The sequence below is a fragment of the Oncorhynchus nerka genome, linkage group LG1 (genome assembly GCF_034236695.1).
Source record: "Oncorhynchus nerka isolate Pitt River linkage group LG1, Oner_Uvic_2.0, whole genome shotgun sequence".
Classification (NCBI taxonomy): Eukaryota; Metazoa; Chordata; class Actinopteri; order Salmoniformes; family Salmonidae; genus Oncorhynchus; species Oncorhynchus nerka.
In genome coordinates, this window is record NC_088396.1 from 9,157,534 (window position 1) to 9,178,992 (window position 21,459).

General features: G+C 48.4%; 1 protein-coding gene across 4 annotated transcripts in view; it reads left to right on the forward strand.

Moving 5' to 3' along the window:
• hdac4 (histone deacetylase 4) overlaps positions 1-21,459 on the forward strand; it is a 291,374-nt gene that overhangs the window by 157,863 nt on the left and 112,052 nt on the right. Inside the window, exon 1 of one of the 4 annotated variants that reach the window (XM_065000919.1) lies at positions 7,304-7,644. The exons of the other annotated variants lie outside the window; for them this stretch is intronic. Within the exon in view, the coding sequence (XP_064856991.1) occupies positions 7,641-7,644 (4 nt within the window). The 5' untranslated portion in view covers positions 7,304-7,640. Of the gene's footprint in view, positions 1-7,303; positions 7,645-21,459 lie in introns of those variants that run through there. 4 annotated transcript variants of the gene reach the window in all.

The following is a 21,459-nucleotide window of genomic DNA, read 5'->3' on the forward strand; positions in this document are numbered from 1 at the left end:
TCTGTGTGTGTATGTCTGTGCGTGTGTGTGTGGGGCGGAGGTTAAATGGAAAGAAACCAAACTTCGTTATGGGTTATAAAAGCCACAAGTGGGCATGGCTGAATTTGTTATCAGTGAAGTAGATAAAACATTTGGATTTTTATTTGATTTTTATTTGATTTTTTATGTGCACTTCCACCTAGGCATGCATGGTTATCTATATACTTCCTTATGTTTGGTGTGTATGTGTGCGTGCGTGCGTGCGTTCGTGCGCGTGTATCTAGTGTGAGGAGGGGTTTCCCCCCTGTGTTTTGGTCCATTGACAGTGTGAGCCATTAGGTGCTATTGACGTCAGGCACGTTAGAGCTCAAGGATAAGGTGGCCTAATCACATCCAGGTGTTGTGTGTGTGTGTGCAGGGGAGAACAGGGCAGCAGGACAGGGTTGGTGGGTGGTCAGATATTCTGCAAACTGAAATGTTCAGAAGTGTAAGGAATAGAGCTGACATGATTCCCTGTTCTACATAACATCATGTCGTTTTTTTTTTTTACCCCATTTTTCTCCCCCAATTTAGTGATATCCAATTACGATCTTGCCTCATCTCTGCAACTCCCCAACAGGCTCGGGAGAGGTGAAGGTCGAGTCATGCGTCCTCCGAAACATGACCCGCCAAACCGCGCTTCTTTAAAAAAAATTTTTTTTAAATGTACCCCTTTTTTTCCCTCCCCAATTTCATGGTATCCAATTGGTAGTTACAGTCTTGTCTCATCGCTGCAACTCCCGTACGGACTCGGGAGAGGCGAAGGTTGAGAGCCATGCGTCCTCTGAAACACGACCCAACCTAGCCGCACTGCTTCTTGACACAACGCACATCCAACCCAGAAGCCAGCCGCACCAATGTGTCGGAGGAATCACCGTACACCTGGCGACCTGGTCAGCGTGCACTGCCCGCCACTGGTGTCGCTAGTGCGCGATGAGACAAGGATATCCCTGCCGGCCAAACCCTCCCTGGGCCAATTGTGTGTCGCCCCATGGGCCTCCCGGTCACGGCCGGCTGCTACAGAGCCTGGGCTCGAACCCAGAATCTCTGGTGGCACAGCTGGCCTTAGACCACTGCGCCACCCGGGAGGCCAAAACCGCGCTTTTTAACACCCTCCCGCTTAACCTAGCTGCACCAATGTGTCGGAGGAAACACTGTTGAAGTGACGACCGAAGTCAACCTGCAGGCTCCCAGCCCACCACAAGGAGAGTGCAATGAGCCAAGTAAAGCCCCCCAGGCCAAACCCACCACTAACCCGGACGATGCTGGGCCAATTGTGCGTTGCCCTATGGGACTCCCGGTTACGGCCGGTTGTGACACAGCCTGGGTACGAACCTGGGTCTGTAGTGATTCCTCAAGCACTGCGATGCAGTGCCTTGGACCCCTGTACCACTCTGGAGGCCCTTGCACAAAACTTTTCTATCCGAAAGGACCTCGGAACTTCTATCCAGTCAGCCAGCGGAGGAACGCTGTCCAACTATAGGTTTGTGTTTCCTGGGCCAGTATTCCCAAAGAGTCTCAGAATAGGAAAGCTGAACTAGGATCAGTTTAGCCTTTTAGATCACAGTTAATAGGATTATGTGGACAGGGTGGACCTGATCCTAGCTCAGCAGGCCTACTCTGAAATGCCTTGTGAATACGGGCCCTGGTTTGTGAAAAACCTCTTGAGACATATCCTGCTGATAATAATATGTGAGGGCTGCTATTGATACGTTTAGTGCATTGATCACAGAGGAGTAAATGCTACATTGATCTTCTCTGTGGAACAGTGTGTCCAATATCTCCCCGTCACCCATCACAGACACACGGTACATACTCACGCTCACGATGCACACACACGGCCGCATAATCGTATGGGAAAGCATGTATATGACTGACTAATCGTGTGTGTGTGTGTGTGTGTGTGTGTGTGTGTGTGTGTGTGTGTGTGTGTGTGTGTGCAGTGCATGGATATTAAGCGTGTGTGTGTGTGTGTGTGTGTGTGTGTGTGTGTGTGTGTGCAGTGCATGGACATTAAGCGTGTGTGTGCATGTACAGTATGTATGCACTTGCGTGTGTATGCATGCATAGGTGCGCACATATGCATGTGTATATTTCAATGAGCTTTAGCAGTAGACAGGGACAGTAGACAGACTCTTCAAAGTCATATCCACATTACAGTTACCATAGAGAGATCGAGTAGAGGAGGCCATTAGGCAAAGCAATGTACAGCCAGAGATGTTGATGGCATTGGAAACAGCTGGCTGTTGACTGTGAAGAGACATGCATGAATGGAAACGCAAACCAGATGCTGCCCAGAGGAAAGGTTTTGGCAAAGCTTTCTCTTCTCTCTGTCAGCTAGTCCAGCGAATTAACTCATGCTATAGAGGGATGGAGAGAGATACCGAGGGAGGGAAAGGGAGAATGCGAGAGGGGGGTGATTGTACCATTGAGGGATACACTCTTCGAAAAAGGGTTCCATAAGGATTCTTCAGCTGTCCCTATAGGAGAACCAATTTTGCTTCCAGGTAGAGCTCTACCTGGAACCAAAAAGGTTATGCTATGGGGACGGCCAAAGAACCCTTTTAGGTTCTAGATAGCAAAACATTTTCTACGAGTGTACATGAAGAAGGAGAGAGAGAAAGTGAGAACTTGAGATAGGTAGGAGAGAGAGATTAAGTAAGATAGATGTAGAGAGACAGAAGGGATAGATAGAGAAAGAGACTGTTAGAGGGAAGGGATAGAAAAGGGAAAAGATAGTGATGTAGAGACAGAATTGATAGATTGATAGAGAATTAGAGATGGAGAGAGAAATGAGGCAATCTAATTGTGGCATCTGGCAGCGCCACCCCGCCACAGTGACTTGCTAATCTGTAAATCTTCTCTCGAGCACTTTCCCTGTAGACCAGAGCCTGCTGCGCACTGACTGGCCATATAGCAGTCTGGAATCACACCCAACCCATGTGGACTTAATGAGAGAGGGATATGGAGGGATGGCGGGAGAGAGAGAGAGGGATGGAGGTTGGAAAGAGAGGGAAGAAAACAAAAAGGAAAGGTATGGAGATGGAGGGATATGAGAGGGGTGATGAAGGGATGGAGATGGAGGGATATGAGAGGGGTGATGAAGGGATGGAGATGGAGGGATATGAGAGGGGTGATGAAGGTATGGAGATGGAGGGATATGAGAGGGGTGATGAAGGGATGGAGATGGAGGGATATGAGAGGGGTGATGAAGGTATGGAGATGGAGGGATATGAGAGGGGTGATGAAGGTATTGAGATGGAGGGATATGAGGGGGTGATGAAGGGATGGAGATGGAGGGATATGAGAGGGGTGATGAAGGGATGGAGATGGAGGGATATGAGAGGGGTGATGAAGGGATGGAGATGGAGGGATATGAGAGGGGTGATGAAGGTATGGAGATGGAGGGATATGAGAGGGGTGATGAAGGTATTGAGATGGAGGGATATGAGGGGGTGATGAAGGGATGGAGATGGAGGGATATGAGAGGGGTGATGAAGGGATGGAGATGGAGGGATATGAGAGGGGTGATGAAGGTATGGAGATGGAGGGATATGAGAGGGGTGATGAAGGTATGGAGATGGAGGGATATGAGAGGGGTGATGAAGAGATGGAGGGAAATGAGAGGTGATGAAGGGATGGAGATGGAGGGATATGAGAGGGGTGATGAAGGGATGGAGATGGAGGGATATGAGAGGGGTGATGAAGGGATGGAGATGGAGGGATATGAGAGGGGTGATGAAGGGATGGAGATGGAGGGATATGAGAGGGGTGATGAAGGTATGGAGATGGAGGGATATGAGAGGGGTGATGAAGGTATGGAGATGGAGGGATATGAGAGGGGTGATGAAGGGATGGAGATGGAGGGATATGAGAGGGGTGATGAAGGGATGGAGATGGAGGGGTGATGAAGGGATGGAGATGGAGGGATATGAGAGGGGTGATGAAGGGATGGAGATGGAGGTGTATGAGAGGGGTGATGAAGGTATGGAGATTGAGGGATATGAGAGGGGTGATGAAGGGATGGAGATGGAGGGATATGAGAGGGGTGATGAAGGGATGGAGATGGAGGGATATGAGAGGGGTGATGAAGGGATGGAGATGGAGGGATATGAGAGGGGTGATGAAGGTATGGAGATGGAGGGATATGAGAGGGGTGATGAAGGGATGGAGATGGAGGGATATGAGAGGGGTGATGAAGGGATGGAGATGGAGGTGTATGAGAGGGGTGATGAAGGTATGGAGATTGAGGGATATGAGAGGGGTGATGAAGGGATGGAGATGGAGGGATATGAGAGGGGTGATGAAGGGATGGAGATGGAGGGATATGAGAGGGGTGATGAAGGGATGGAGATGGAGGGATATGAGAGGGGTGATGAAGGTATGGAGATGGAGGGATATGAGAGGGGTGATGAAGGTATGGAGATGGAGGGATATGAGAGGGGTGATGAAGGTATGAGATGGAGGGATATGAGAGGGGTGATGAAGGTATGGAGATGGAGGGACATGAGAGGGGTGATGAAGGGATATGAGAGGGGTGATGAAAGTATGGAGATGGAGGGATATGAGAGGGGTGATGAAGGGATGGAGATGGAGGGATGGAGATGAGAAGGGGTGATGAAGGGATGGAGATGGAGGGATATGAGAGGGGTGATGAAGGTATGGAGATGGAGGGATATGAGAGGGGTGATGAAGGGATGGAGATGGAGGGATATGAGAGGGGTGATGAAGAGATGGAGATGGAAATGAGAGGGGTGATGAAGGGATGGAGATGGAGGGATATGAGAGGGGTGATGAAGGGATGGAGATGGAGGGATATGAGAGGGGTGATGAAGGTATGGAGATGGAGAGATATGAGAGGGGTGATGAAGGTATGGAGATGGAGGGATATGAGAGGGGTGATGAAGGGATGGAGATGGAGGGATGTGAGAGGGGTGATGAAGGGATGGAGATGGAGGGGTGATGAAGGGATGGAGATGGAGGGATATGAGAGGGGTGATGAAGGGATGGAGATGGAGGGATATGAGAGGGGTGATGAAGGGATGGAGATGGAGGGATATGAGAGGGGTGATGAAGAGATGGAGGGAAATGAGAGGTGATGAAGGGATGGAGATGGAGGGATATGAGAGGGGTGATGAAGGGATGGAGATGGAGGGATATGAGAGGGGTGATGAAGGGATGGAGATGGAGGGATATGAGAGGGGTGATGAAGGTATGGAGATGGAGGGATATGAGAGGGGTGATGAAGGTATGGAGATGGAGGGATATGAGAGGGGTGATGAAGGGATGGAGATGGAGGGATATGAGAGGGGTGATGAAGGGATGGAGATGGAGGGGTGATGAAGGGATGGAGATGGAGGGATATGAGAGGGGTGATGAAGGGATGGAGATGGAGGGATATGAGAGGGGTGATGAAGGGATGGAGATGGAGGGATATGAGAGGGGTGATGAAGGTATGGAGATGGAGGGATATGAGGGGGTGATGAAGGTATGGAGGTGGAGGGATATGAGAGGGGTGATGAAGGTATGGAGATGGAGGGATATGAGAGGGGTGATGAAGGGATGGAGATGGAGGATATGAGAGGGGTGATGAAGGGATGGAGATGGAGGGATATGAGAGGGGTGATGAAGGATGGAGATGGAGGGATATGAGAGGGGTGATGAAGGTAGGAGATGGATATGAGAGGGGTGATGAAGGTATGGAGATGGAGGGATATGAGAGGGTGATGAAGGGATGGAGATGGAGGGATATGAGAGGGGTGATGAAGGTATGGAGATGGAGGGATATGAGAGGGTGATGAAGAGATGGAGGATATGAGAGGGGTGATGAAGGTATGGAGATGGAGGGATATGAGAGGGGTGATGAAGGGATGGAGATGGAGGGATATGAGAGGGGTGATGAAGGTATGGAGATGGAGGGATATGAGAGGGGTGATGAAGGTATGGAGATGGAGGGATATGCGAGGGGTGATGAAGGGGTGGAGATGGAGGGATATGAGAGGGGTGATGAAGGTATGGAGATGGAGGGATATGAGAGGGGTGATGAAGGTATGGAGGTGGAGGGATATGAGAGGGGTGATGAAGGTATGGAGATGGAGGGATATGAGAGGGGTGATGAAAGGATGGAGATGGAGGGATATGAGAGGGGTGATGAAGGTATGGAGATGGAGGGATATGAGAGGGGTGATGAAGGTATGGAGATGGAGGGATATGAGAGGGGTGATGAAGGTATGGAGATGGAGGGATATGCGAGGGGTGATGAAGGGGTGGAGATGGAGGGATATGAGAGGGTGATGAAGGTATGGAGATGGAGGGATATGAGAGGGGTGATGAAGGTATGGAGGTGGAGGGATATGAGAGGGGTGATGAAGGTATGGAGATGGAGGGATATGAGAGGGGTGATGAAAGGATGGAGATGGAGGGATATGAGAGGGGTGATGAAGGTATGGAGATGGAGATGGAGGGGTGATGAAGGGATGGAGATGGAGGGATATGAGAGGGTGATGAAGGTATGGAGATGGAGGGATATGAGAGGGGTGATGAAGGTATGAGATGGAGGGATATGAGAGGGGTGATGAAGGTATGGAGATGGAGGGACATGAGAGGGGTGATGAAGGGATATGAGAGGGGTGATGAAGGTATGGAGATGGAGGGATATGAGAGGGGTGATGAAGGTATGAGATGGAGGGATATGAGAGGGGTGATGAAGGTATGGAGATGGAGGGACATGAGAGGGGTGATGAAGGGATATGAGAGGGGTGATGAAGGTATGGAGATGGAGGGATATGAGAGGGGTGATGAAGGGATGGAGATGGAGGGATATGAGAGGGGTGATGAAGGGATGGAGAACAGGTGAAATGGAAATGGAGAGCATTTCGATGGCGGTATCCGAGCAGACATGCGCGAGATAAGGAGGAAGGATGGAGGACAAGAAGTCTGACAAAGGAGGTATAGGAAAAGAGGTAGACATGAACAGAAGTACAAAGAGAGGGACGCTGAGGGAAGAATGACAAGACAGCGAGTGAGGGATGAGAAGGGTGTGAAGTGGGGGATTAAGAATGATCTGGAGAGTACAAATGAAGAACATAGAAGTCAATGGGTGAAAAAGAAGAGGGGGAAAGGAGGGGGAGAGTGACAGATGTAGAGAGAGTTCAAATATGGAAAGGAGAGAGTTAGAGAGAAAGAAAAGAATGAGGAAGATGGATAAGACAGTGAGAAGCAGAGTTCCCCACAGTAGGTCTGTCCCTTCTGTAAAAATCAGCCTGTTCAAGGAGGGAGGGAGGGAGAGGGGAGAGAGGCACACAAACACTCAGCATGCCTAAAACTGCCCTCTGATGTCACCAGCCCCTAGAGAGAGAGAGAGGGGAGGGGACCAGTGAGATGACTGAAGGAGCGAGAGACACAGCCAGAGGGCGAGAGCAAACAGAGCGGAGTGAGAGAAGGAGAGCGACAGAGAGAGAAAACAGAGAGGTGGCGACTCAGAGCACTGTACCGGCGTCTGCTGTGGACTTGAGGCTGTGTTTTACGGCGTGTGGTGTGTCAGTGGTGGAGAGTTTAGCTCCGGTTCAGTGAGGCCGATCTAGCGATCGCGTTGGCCACACACCATCTGGACAGCACAACTGATGGGTGAGAGGAGCTCTGCGCTGTACAGTGTGTACCCAGTCCTCTGTATGTGTGTGTGTGCTTTGTCTGTTTGGGGTTGTCTGTGGCTGTTGGTGTGTGTGTGTGTGGGGGGACAGGCTGAGTAGACTGTGTGTTTGTTGAATGGTGGTGATGTGTTATTGCACGCTCTGCTCTGCAGCCTTGAGCACTCAATGGAGCAGATGGCTGTGGCCACTACCTACTACTGCGCGCCGTGGATGTGTGGGTCTGTGTGTTCTTCTGTGAGAGAGCAAGCGTGTGTGTGTGTGTGTTTGTGTGTATCTTACCATATGCAGTTCATTGATTTTCTCCTTTTTTTTGCTTCTATTTGTGTTAGCGTAACTTCTTAATATTTTTTTGGGGGGGGATTATGTGTGTCACGTAATCTTGAAATTGTGTACCACGTGGACTGGGAAGTGTTTAGTCTGTAGTGTTGGTGTCTTGTGTTTTTTGTGAATGCTCCTGTGTGTCGCATAAATTGTGTGTGTGTGTGTGTGTGTGTTCCACGTCACTGTGTCCTGGCGCAGAGTGTCTGCCCTGCACCACATGGTGAGAGGGCGAGAGAAGGAGAGGGAGAGACGGGGACCGAAAGAAAGGGACAGGGAGAGTGAAGCAGAGCAGCGTGTGAAGCAGAGCAGCGTGTGAAGCAGAGCAGCGTGTGAAGCAGAGCAGCGTGTGAAACACACAGATGGAGAGAAACTAAATGGAGAGAAGAAAAAGAGACAGCGGAGGGAGGAATAGAGGACGGATGATATTGTGGCTTTGGCTGAAAGAGGAGTGCAGCACGACTTTTCCCTTGGCATTGCGCTGTCGTCTGATGTTTTAAAAGCCTTACATTGATTTATTTGACCTATGACTCTAAACTGTAGGTTAGCTGACTGGCAGATGGAGTGGGGTTGAGTGTGAGTTCGGTTGGATTCAGTTTGTGGTTGAGTGTGATTAGGTGGAGTGTAGCGCCTCATGTACACCAGGGATACATTACTGTAATAAGGAGCCTAAGGGCTGAGTCGGGTATGTTTGACTGTGGGTTAATCCACTGTGTGTGGAACCTCTGTGATCACTGTGTTTACATACCGTGCATGCAGGTAGAGGTGGGCAGGAGAGAGAGAGGAGAAGAAGAGAGGTAGAGGGGTGTAAAGAAGGGAGATGGCTTGAGAAAGGAGAGAGTGGTAGTGGGAGGTGGGAGAGAGTATGAAAGAGAGAGGGGAGAGAGGTAGTGGGAGGTGGGAGAGAGTATGAAAGAGAGAGGGGAGAGAGGTAGTGGGAGGTGGGAGAGAGTATGAAAGAGAGAGGGGAGAGAGGTAGTGGGAGGTGGGAGAGAGTATGAAAGAGAGAGGGGAGAGAGGTAGTGGGAGGTGGGAGAGAGTATGAAAGAGAGAGGGGAGAGAGGTAGTGGGAGGTGGGAGAGAGTATGAAAGAGAGAGGGAGAGAGGTAGTGGGAGGTGGGAGAGAGTATGAAAGAGAGAGGGGAGAGAGGTAGTGGGAGGTGGGAGAGAGTATGAAAGAGAGAGGGGAGAGTGGTAGTGGGAGGTGGGAGAGAGTATGAAAGAGAGAGGGGAGAGAGGTAGTGGGAGGTGGGAGAGAGTATGAAAGAGAGAGGGAGAGAGGTAGTGGGAGGTGGGAGAGAGTATGAAAGAGAGAGGGAGAGAGGTAGTGGGAGGTGGGAGAGAGTATGAAAGAGAGAGGGGAGAGTGGTAGTGGGAGGTGGGAGAGAGTATGAAAGAGAGAGGTAGTGGGAGGTGGGAGAGAGTATGAAAGAGAGAGGGGAGAGAGGTAGTGGGAGGTGGGAGAGAGTATGAAAGAGAGAGGGAGAGAGGTAGTGGGAGGTGGGAGAGAGTATGAAAGAGAGAGGGGAGAGAGGTAGTGGGAGGTGGGAGAGAGTATGAAAGAGAGAGGGGAGAGAGGTAGTGGGAGGTGGGAGAGAGTATGAAAGAGAGAGGGGAGAGAGGTAGTGGGAGGTGGGAGAGAGTATGAAAGAGAGAGGGGAGAGAGTGGTAGTGGGAGGTGGGAGAGAGTATGAAAGAGAGAGGGGAGAGAGGTAGTGGGAGGTGGGAGAGAGAGAGGCAGCATACACTCTTGGACAAATGTAACATGTATGCACGAAAAGGACATACAAACACACGACTCTCAGCCTATCTCCTCCTTTACCAACCATGTGCTCTCTGACCGTAATCACAAACACACCACAAACGCAACCCACTGGACCCAACGACAAAAAATGATTGGTCCGTCCACCTACTGTACTCCCCTTTTCCCCCTCCAGCCAAGCAGTTGCCTCGCTCCAGGGGTCTTCAGAGAACCTCTTTCCCCTCTAAAGCATCTGTGTGGGTCCTTGGATCCGTGATATAATGGGTATTCCTTAATCCCTACTGTGGGTGGGGATACCAGTCCAGTAGCTTCTGTGGTTGAACCTGCGCTATAAATATATCCGATTTCTATGATCTTTCCCATGATCCTTGATGTGTTTGCTGATTGAGGCCACTTGGAGTAGGCGGAGCTTGCCCCCTATACTCTTCTGATCTAAGGTCAGTTTGGTGTCACTGTTTTTTAACATAGTCTCCCAGCCTAGTTTTATGTGGTACCGTCCTCTGTAGTACACCCGATAGTGCTTCCACGCAAACACACACACACACACACACACACACACACACACACACACACACAGGGATGCTTATTTGTGAGGGTGTTTGCGTGCGTCTACATTTGATTACATATGTATTTGTTTATTTGGATTGGTTACAGGACACGGATAGAAGTGATACAATCAATACAACCACACAAATATTTGTGTTTAGTGTGTTTGTGTGCGTGTGCGTGTGCGTGTCCCCTCACAGTCCACGCCGTTCCACGAGATGTAGTTCAATATTATTATTTATTTTTAAAAAGGTCATTTTTTTGCTGTTTGCTTGAGTTATTGGAAATGGATCAAGGCTCTGTATAATACTGTGCGTTGACGTGAATTTGTTTTGGACTTGGGGATTGTGAAGAGACCACTGGTGGAATGTCTTGTGGGGTATGTGTGTCTGAGCTGAACGTTATCAAACAATCTGAAATGTTTGATCACCGTAATATTTCTCCTAAGAACTAGCAGAGTCAACCAGGGCTATCATGCATGTTGTTGATGTTACAGTAGTTTTGTGTGTGCAGTTCAGGGCACACCGCTCTGTTTTGAGCCAGCTGCAACTTTGATAGGTCTTCCTTTTTTTGCACTTGACCATATTAACGGACACAGTAGGTATGTCTGTGTGCCTGCTCAGATGTGTCTGTGTGCCGCCTCAGATGTGTCTGTGTGCCTGCTCAGATGTGTCTGTGTGCCGCCTCAGATGTGTCTGTGTGCCTGCTCAGATGTGTCTGTGTGCCTGCTCAGATGTGTCTGTGTGCCGCCTCAGATGTGTCTGTGTGCCTGCTCAGATGTGTCTGTGTGCCGCCTCAGATGTGTCTGTGTGCCGCCTCAGATGTGTCTGTGTGCCTGCTCAGATGTGTCTGTGTGCCTGCTCAGATGTGTCTGTGTGCCTGCTCAGATGTGTCTGTGTGCCGCCTCAGATGTGTCTGTGTGCCTGCTCAGATGTGTCTGTGTGCCTGCTCAGATGTGTCTGTGTGCCGCCTCAGATGTGTCTGTGTGCCTGCTCAGATGTGTCTGTGCCTGCTCAGATGTGTCTGTGTGCCGCCTCAGATGTGTCTGTGTGCCGCCTCAGATGTGTCTGTGTGCCTGCTCAGATGTGTCTGTGTGCCTGCTCAGATGTGTCTGTGTGCCTGCTCAGATTTACATTTACATTTAAGTCATTTAGCAGACGCTCTTATCCAGAGCGACTTACAAATTGGTGCTTTCACCTTATGACATCCAGTGGAACAGCCACTTTACAATAGTGCATCTAGGTCTTTTAAGGGGGGAGGGGGGGTGAGAAGGATTACTTTATCCTATCCTAGGTATTCCTTAAAGAGGTGGGGTTTCAGGTGTCTCCGGAAGGTGGTGATTGACTCCGCTGTCCTGGCGTCGTGAGGGAGTTTGTTCCACCATTGGGGGGCCAGAGCAGCGAACAGTTTTGACTGGGCTGAGCGGGAACTGTACTTCCTCAGTGGTAGGGAGGCGAGCAGGCCAGAGGTGGATGAAAGCAGTGCCCTTGTTTGGGTGTAGGGCCTGATCAGAGCCTGGAGGTACTGAGGTGCCGTTCCCCTCACAGCTCCGTAGGCAAGCACCATGGTCTTGTAGCGGATGCGAGCTTCAACTGGAAGCCAGTGGAGAGAGCGGAGGAGCGGGGTGACGTGAGAGAACTTGGGAAGGTTGAACACCAGACGGGCTGCGGCGTTCTGGATGAGTTGTAGGGGTTGAATGGCACAGGCAGGGAGCCCAGCCAACAGCGAGTTGCAGTAATCCAGACGGGAGATGACAAGTGCCTGGATTAGGACCTGCGCCGCTTCCTGTGTGAGGCAGGGTCGTACTCTGCGGATGTTGTAGAGCATGAACCTACAGGAACGGGCCACCGCCTTGATGTTATTTGAGAACGACAGGGTGTTGTCCAGGATCACGCCAAGGTTCTTAGCGCTCTGGGACGAGGACACAATGGAGTTGTCAACCGTGATGGCGAGATCATGGAACGGGCAGTCCTTCCCCGGGAGGAAGAGCAGCTCCGTCTTGCCGAGGTTCAGCTTGAGGTGATGATCCGTCATCCACACTGATATGTCTGCCAGACATGCAGAGATGCGATTCGCCACCTGGTCGTCAGAAGGGGGAAAGGAGAAGATTAATTGTGTGTCGTCTGCATAGCAATGATAGGAGAGACCATGTGAGGTTATGACAGAGCCAAGTGACTTGGTGTATAGCGAGAATAGGAGAGGGCCTAGAACAGAGCCCTGGGGGACACCAGTGGTGAGAGCACGTGGTGAGGAGACGGATTCTCGCCACGCCACCTGGTAGGAGCGACCTGTCAGGTAGGACGCAATCCAAGCGTGGGCCGCGCCGGAGATGCCCAACTCGGAGAGGGTGGAGAGGAGGATCTGATGGTTCACAGTATCGAAGGCAGCCGATAGGTCTAGAAGGATGAGAGCAGAGGAGAGAGAGTTAGCTTTAGCAGTGCGGAGCGCCTCCGTGATACAGAGAAGAGCAGTCTCAGTTGAATGACTAGTCTTGAAACCTGACTGATTTGGATCAAGAAGGTCATTCTGAGAGAGATAGCGGGAGAGCTGGCCAAGGACGGCACGTTCAAGAGTTTTGGAGAGAAAAGAAAGAAGGGATACTGGTCTGTAGTTGTTGACATCGGAGGGATCGAGTGTAGGTTTTTTCAGAAGGGGTGCAACTCTCGCTCTCTTGAAGACGGGAGGGACGTAGCTAGCGGTCAGGGATGAGTTGATGAGCGAGGTGAGGTAAGGGAGAAGGTCACCGGAGATGGTCTGGAGAAGAGAGGAGGGGATAGGGTCAAGCGGGCAGGTTGTTGGGCGGCCGGCCGTCACAAGACGCGAGATGTCATCTGGAGAGAGGGGAGAAAGAGGTCAGAGCACAGGGTAGGGCAGTGTGAGCAGAACCAGCGGTGTCGTTTGACTTAGCAAACGAGGATCGGATGTCGTCGACCTTCTTTTCAAAATGGTTGACGAAGTCATCTGCAGAGAGGGAGGAGGGGGGGAGGGGGAGGAGGATTCAAGAGGGAGGAGAAGGTGGCAAAGAGCTTCCTAGGGTTAGAGGCAGATGCTTGGAATTTAGAGTGGTAGAAAGTGGCTTTAGCAGCAGAGACAGAGGAAGAAAATGTAGAGAGGAGGGAGTAAAAGGATGCCAGGTCCGCAGGGAGGCGAGTTTTCCTCCATTTCCGCTCGGCTGCCCGGAGCCCTGTTCTGTGAGCTCGCAATGAGTCGTCGAGCCACGGAGCGGGAGGGGAGGACCGAGCCGGCCTGGAGGATAGGGGACATAGAGAGTCAAAGGATGCAGAAAGGGAGGAGAGGAGGGTTGAGGAGGCAGAATCAGGAGATAGGTTGGAGAAGGTTTGAGCAGAGGGAAGAGATGATAGGATGGAAGAGGAGAGAGTAGCGGGGGAGAGAGCGAAGGTTGGGACGGCGCGATACCATCCGAGTAGGGGCAGTGTGGGAAGTGTTGGATGAGAGCTAGAGGGAAAAGGATACAAGGTAGTGGTCGGAGACTTGGAGGGGAGTTGCAATGAGGTTAGTGGAGGAACAGCATCTAGTAAAGATGAGGTCGAGTGTATTGCCTGCCTTGTGAGTAGGGGGGGAAGGTGAGAGGGTGAGGTCAAAAGAGGAGAGGAGTGGAAAGAAGGAAGCAGAGAGGAATGAGTCAAAGGTAGACGTGGGGAGGTTAAAGTCGCCCAGAACTGTGAGAGGTGAGCCGTCCTCAGGAAAGGAGCTTATCAAGGCATCAAGCTCATTGATGAACTCTCCGAGGGAACCTGGAGGGCGATAAATGATAAGGATGTTAAGCTTGAAAGGGCTGGTAACTGTGACAGCATGGAATTCAAAGGAGGCGATAGACAGATGGGTAAGGGGAGAAAGAGAGAATGACCACTTGGGAGAGATGAGGATCCCGGTGCCACCACCCCGCTGACCAGAAGCTCTCGGGGTGTGCGAGAGCACGTGGGCGGACGAAGAGAGAGCAGTAGGAGTAGCGGTGTTGTCTGTGGTGATCCATGTTTCCGTCAGAGCCAAGAAGTCGAGGGACTGGAGGGAGGCATAGGCTGAGATGAACTCTGCCTTGTTGGCCGCAGATCGGCAGTTCCAGAGGCTACCGGAGACCTGGAACTCCACGTGGGTCGTGCGCGCTGGGACCACCAGATTAGGGTGGCCATGCGGTGTGGAGCGTTTGTATGGTCTGTGCAGAGAGGAGAGAAACAGGGATAGACAGACACATAGTTGACAGGCTAGAGAAGAGGCTACGCTAATGCAGAGGAGATTGGAATGACAAGTGGACTACACGTCTCGAATGTTCAGAAAGTTAAGCTTACGTAGCAAGAATCTAATTGACTAAAATGATTAAAATGATACAGTACTGCTGAGGTAGGCTAGCTGGCAGAGGCTGCGTTGTTGACACTACACTAATCAAGTCGTTCCGTTGAGTGTGAAGTTTCTACAATGCTGCTTTTCGGGGGCAAGCTGGCTAGCTAGCAGTGTTGGTTACGTTACGTTGCGTTAGGAGAACGACAATAGCTGGCTAGCTAACCTAGAAAATCGCTCTAGACTACACAATTATCTTTGAAACAAAGACGGCTATGTAGCTAGCTATGTAGCTAGCTACGATCAAACAAATCACACCGTTGGGACTGTAATGAAATGAAATGAAAATATGATACTACCTGTGGAGCGAAGCGGAATGCGACCGGAATGCGAAAGTTCTATTCAGTAGACGTTGGCTGGCTATTGGCTAGCTAGGAGTGTCTCCTACGTTAAGGACGACAAAATAGCTGGCTAGCTAACCTCGGTAAATTAAGATAATCACTCTAAGACTACACACTCTAACTACACAATTATCTTGGATACGAAGACAGCAAAGACAACTATGTAGCTAGCTAACACTACACTAATCAAGTCGTTCAGTTGAGTGTGATAGTTACTACAGTGCTACGGTAGACGGTGAACGTGTTGGGCAGATAGGAGACGACGAAATACGATAATTACGCAATTATCTTTGATACAACGACGACTATGTAGCTAGCTAAGAAGAAATTGCTAAGATTAGACAAATCAGACCGTTGTACTATAATGAAATGTAATGAAATGTAATGAAAAAGTTATACAACCTGCAGACCGAAGCGCGGATGCGACCGGCTCGCTCCAACCCCTCTCTCTGTGTGTCTGTGTGCCTGCTCAGATGTGTCTGTGTGCCTGCTCAGATGTGTCTGTGTGCCGCCTCAGATGTGTCTGTGTGCCGCCTCAGATGTGTCTGTGTGCCTGCTCAGATGTGTCTGTGTGCCTGCTCAGATGTGTCTGTGTGCCTGCTCAGATGTGTCTGTGTGCCTGCTCAGATGTGTCTGTGTGCCGCCTCAGATGTGTCTGTGTGCCTGCTCAGATGTGTCTGTGTGCCTGCTCAGATGTGTCTGTGTGCCGCCTCAGATGTGTCTGTGTGCCGCCTCAGATGTGTCTGTGTGCCTGCTCAGATGTGTCTGTGTGCCTGCTCAGATGTGTCTGTGTGCCGCCTCAGATGTGTCTGTGTCCCGCCTCAGATGTGTCTGTGTGCCTGCTCAGATGTGTCTGTGTGCCTGCTCAGATGTGTCTGTGTGCCTGCTCAGATGTGTCTGTGTGCCTGCTCAGATGTGTCTGTGTGTGTGCGCGTGTGTGGGCCATGTCGTGTGGGAGCGTTTAACCAGAAAAAACAATTACAGAGTGAACAACGACTCCTATTAGCTGGCCTAATTGCTTCCTAGCGGCGTTTCAGTGACAGCGCTATACATTAGGCTTCATTTACTGTCAACATGTCATGTTTAAACGCAGCCGTCAGAGATTGCACTTTGTACTGCCTATCTCGGAGGGAGTTTGGTATACTCTGTGCTAGTGGAGGGAAAGGTTGCGTTTTGTGTGGCATTTGATTTGAGTGGCCAGTGTATGTTTTCTGTGTTAGCCTGAGGTAAAAAAGATAACGATGTATTGTCACATGCTCCGGATAGGTGCAGTGAAATGTGTTGTTTTACGGGGTCAGCCAAAGTAGTACAGAGCACCTGGAGCAAATGAGGGTTAAGTGCCTTGCTCAAGGGAACATCGACAGATTTTTCACCTTGTCGGCTCAGGTATTCAAACCAGCGACCTGTCGGTTACTGGCCCAAACGCTCTAAACGCTAGTCTACCCGCCGCCCTTCTAAAATAATAGTAACAATTGTAAATAGAACGTCACCCACAAAACCAGCATCAAGTCACATTATACTGGCTTGCAAAGTGATGTCTTCCTATTGGAATCCACCCAGAGTGGGGATATCCAACAACTGGAACTTTTATTCACCCACAATCTGCATTCAGAGTGAAGCAGCTTGGGGTGTGTTTGTGTGTGCGTACTTAAACGTGTGTCTGTGTGTGCGCATGCGTGCCTGCGTGTTTTGGGTGGCGTTCAATTTGAGTGGCCAGTGTATGTTTTCTGTGTATGCCTTTCCCTCATACAATGCTCTGTGCAATTCTCCACTTGCGTCCTCGGGTCCTTCTCAATAGTCGACAATGGCTTCTCGTCTGATCTGAAAACACAGGCCAGATGAAAGCAATATGGAGAAAATGTACTGATACTCCACTTCCATCTTTCCAGTTCTTTCATGCCGACGGAGCGAGAGGAAAAGGTGACTAGAAAAGAACGCCGCCGTGCGCTATCGAGACGCAGCCCGTTAGCCTGTTAGCTTGTTTCGCTAAACCCAATCCCCAAGCCTCTAGCCCATAAAGCTCTCTTTGGCGTTCTAATGTGGTCGCGTGGTTAGCCCCTGGGTGCCCTGGTTCTTTAGCAGTGATTACACTGGCTCTCTCTGTGGCTCTCGCTGGCCCCTACAGTGGGAGAATGAGTGGCTGTAATTGGGTATTCATTCCCTGGGCCCTGGCCTTAGCACCGCCAGCCATTGATTGCCGTGCCTCTCCTCTACTGCACTTGTATTAATGGGATGAGTTTGGATGGAGCCAGCTAGCTACTGCCACTTGTAACACGAACACTCCTCTTCAGTGCCACAGTGGCATAATAGATACATTTTCTCTGCTTTACTCATCTTTATGGGGTGGGGGGGTGCACTTCTGTGTGTGTAGATCCTGGCCTGGAAATTGCTGGCCGCAGGGTGGAAGAACGTGAGCACGTGATGGCCGTGTCTCCTGTAAAAGAGAGCAGTGTTTAGTCTGAGGTGAACCCCTTCTTTGGCCTGCACGGTAGAGCAGGCATTCTGGGTATGAAAGGACCCCTCGCTCGCCCAAAGATCTGTGGCTGCAAGGCTGCAGACTATACTCAAGGAAGAGGTCTTAGAGGCAGGCACCATGAGCTACTCTTATGAACACACTTATGAACACAATATATTTCTGGTCAAAAAAGAAGTTGAAAATAGGTACTTTTGGTTGAAAATATATTAAAAATATACATGTTTTTTATTTTATTATTGTGCTAATTGGACCACACTTGAGTGTAATGGGAGAGTTAGGTCTAATGTGATGTAAATACATGCACGGAATACCTACTGTTGATCGACTAGATAACTAAAATGTTAAATGTACTTATTTGACAGGAGGGATAGTGTGTGGAAGGAAATTAGATATCATCTAGCTGACATGGGCCTGTTAAGATACTTAGAAGAAAAACAACCTTCCTTGCTTCCTTCCTTGAAGTTATCGCAGCTCTTTCGAGGTTGTAGACTATTTGTAGAGTGGAAGGAATGATACATTCCAAAGGTATTTGAACAAGGCCCGGGTGCCCAACATATAAAGAGGGGAATTATGATCAGTCTACTGATGCCTTGCACTTGGGCTTCAACAAATCCCTTGAAAAGCAGAGTTGCTGTGGCGTTCGCCGTTTTAAAAGGACGTATTTGTAACGTAGACACAGAGAGTCAGGAAGCAGATACACTTAGTGGGTTTACTAACAACGGACATGGAACGATAACGAAACAAGAGAAGCATCTGACATGGAAGCACAAGCAGTACGACCTGATGACCAATGACAAAAGATTGCTATATAAAGGGTTAATTAAACATATCCAGATGTAATCTATAGAGCTCAAAATTAGATGCGTTATTTCAACGACAGCGCAGTGTCACTGTTCTCACCACATTTAGATGTTGCTGATATATAGATATATATATAGCCTGCCCTGTACCAACCCCATTTCCCCCTCTGGCCAGTATACACCCGTGACTTAACTTCTTCTTCTCACTAAGGTCAATGCTTCATGAGTACATTTAACAGATCAAATCATGTAGTTGTGGGTCATATCATAACTATTTTGTAACTCATTAACAAGCCCTCCTACACACGACATTTAAGTTGGCCGTACTGGTCTATAACGCACACATGATGGGTCTATGTATGAATTCCATGCAGTCAATGTAAAGTCAAGTCTATTTTACCATTCATAAACCATTCATAAACCATTTATAAAGCATTTATAAACATGCCTCACTTATCAAAAATCATACGGAAACAACTAGGCGTGGGCAGTATACCATATAGGCCTATGCCATAGACCGTGGTGTATTGAAATACCCACGGTATGATTTTCAATACTGTCCATACCTTTCAAACGGTTTCAGCTTGTTTTTACATAAATGTGAATTTTTTTATTTTTAAAGGAAAACTTGATACCGGCTGTATTTTGAAAGTTATATGTCTTGAAAACTTGATTGCTGATATGCAAAACATTTTTGGACTATATCAACAATGGACTAACGAAACAAATACTAAAAGATCGTTTTTGGGTGGAAGTTCTTTTTAAATAAATACTTGCGGTCAACTTGTGCACTAGGTTAATAGATAAAGCAAATCGCATTCTTCGTTTCCCCTGTATTTTTCAATGTAAAGCCATTCCTCAAAGCAACTGATTTGAGCCTGTCACATAGTATTTTTCTTTACAAAGAGCACATGGCACAAACTGAAGCTTTGTGATGTGATGATTCACTGTTGTGCAGCGCAAGACAGGTGATCAAGTGACACTTGAAAGTCTCTACTAACGGTTGACAGCTAAATATCTTATAACTAACTATAAGTGAACTTATTTGGCACATCTTATATATTTATCTCCAGCTCAGGCCTCCAGCTATGCACTGGTTTGCTAATTTGCTAGCTAATTGGGTAGCTTGCAAGATCAAAATTCTTGGTTACAGCAGAGACCTGGATCAACATCTCTGCTGTCTAATATTTGTTTTGTGTTTGCAGCAAACTGTGAGTAGCCTTTTGAGATAGTTGTATAACTTTGAGCTGGGTTGTCTGTCCCTGCAATTCGTTTAGATAGCATCCGCTATGGGTATTCGCTAGTACTTTGTTAACATTTATTAGCATATTTTAAAAAATATATATTTTTAAAAATCTTTGGTAAGAAATAGCTTCCCTTGACTGCCCTTCCCTTGAAATAGCTTCCCTGCTGGTAATACCGTATACCCCTGTATGGTACAGGAACAATATGAAGGTATGATCATCTGGATACCGCCCAGCCCTAGACACAACACAGAATGCTAAAGGGAAATATGAACATTTTATTTAGACCTTCCAGATGGAAGTTAGCTAGCACAGAAAACTAATGCTGAGGACGTTGCCAATGATTCCTACTATTAAAAATGTTCAGTATGACTTTTCTTGAATGGATCTTGAATGGATTTAACAAAGATTTATATTCAAAGCATTCAAATTCAATTCCTCAGACTAACACAGTGTGTTAAAGCTAGCTAGCATTTTGATAATGTAGCTGGCTAGCTAGCTCGCTAGCAGCTAGCTAAGCCTCTGCCAATGTCAACAGGTTTTCCAACTCTGTCAATAAAAGTTGCAAAGTCATAAAACTCATGAAATGTTTAGTTGACAATGGTAGCTATCTCACTATTTTAAGACTTACATTGTACCCAATTTGTAAGTCGCTCTGGATAAGAGCGTCTGCTAAATGACTTAAATGTAAAATGTAAATGTACATTTGCATGTTACAAACCTCTAACAACATGACAAAATAAGAGACAGAAACATGACGTTATTTCTTTTGGCTGCACAGAAGGAGAGTGTGAGAGGTGAGAAGAAAAAAAAGTGTGAGAGGTGAGAGGTCAGTGAAATGTTACTTCCTGGTGATCTCTCGCTTCTACAAAAAATGTAATAAAAAATAAAACGAATTAAGCATTTAGTTTACCTTTTTGTTCAATATTCCATGACTGACGTTGTGCGTTTTCACATTTAAAATAACAAAAATAGCTAAGAAGCCTCAAGAACACTGGGCTGTTACCCAGACATGATCTCACACTGACCTTTCACCTCTCCTCTCCAGTCAACTAAGGCAACTGGTTTCTGGTTTCTGTTCATAATGTGCAAAAGTACAATGGAAATAGTGAAATAACATTGTGAACTAAATGTTTCATGAATTTTATTGTGATTTTGTAACATTTATTGAATGAGTTGTAAAAAGTGTTAACAATGTGAGAGGGGCTTAGCTAGTAGATGCAACATTAGTGAATTAAGGGATAAATGTGGAAGTGTGTTAATATGCTTTGCTCACTAAAATATTTATTCCTATGAGTCTGAAATGGAGAATTGAATTTGAAACACTATCTATTGGAATCTTTAACTTGTGGAAAGGGAGAAAAGTATTATTATTCGTTTTTCACAAGTGTCGCAAGATGGACTATTAACTGAACAATAGACTATTAAACCTTTACTAAAGAATTGTCTAATAGCCGACCTAGGTGTGACCCCCCCCCACAACTTGAGCAAGGTGTGAACCCCCCCTTCCACATCTACCTACACACGTGTCTACCTACACACGGTTAATGTTCTGAAAAAAAAATATACGTGTATATATGGTTAGAATTCAGGCTGTATCACATCCGACTGTGATTGGGAGCGCCATACAAGACCATGGTGCTTGCCTACGGAGCTGTGAGGGGAACGGCACCTCAGTACCTCCAGGCTCTGATCAGGCCCTACACCCAAACAAGGGCACTGCGTTCATCCACCTCTGGCCTGCTCGCCTCCCTACCACTGAGGAAGTACAGTTCCCGCTCAGCCCAGTCAAAACTGTTCGCTGCTCTGGCCCCCCAATGGTGGAACAAACTCCCTCACGACGCCAGGACAGCGGAGTCAATCACCACCTTCCGGAGACACCTGAAACCCCACCTCTTTAAGGAATACCTAGGATAGGATAAAGTAATCCCTCTCACCCCCCCCCCCCC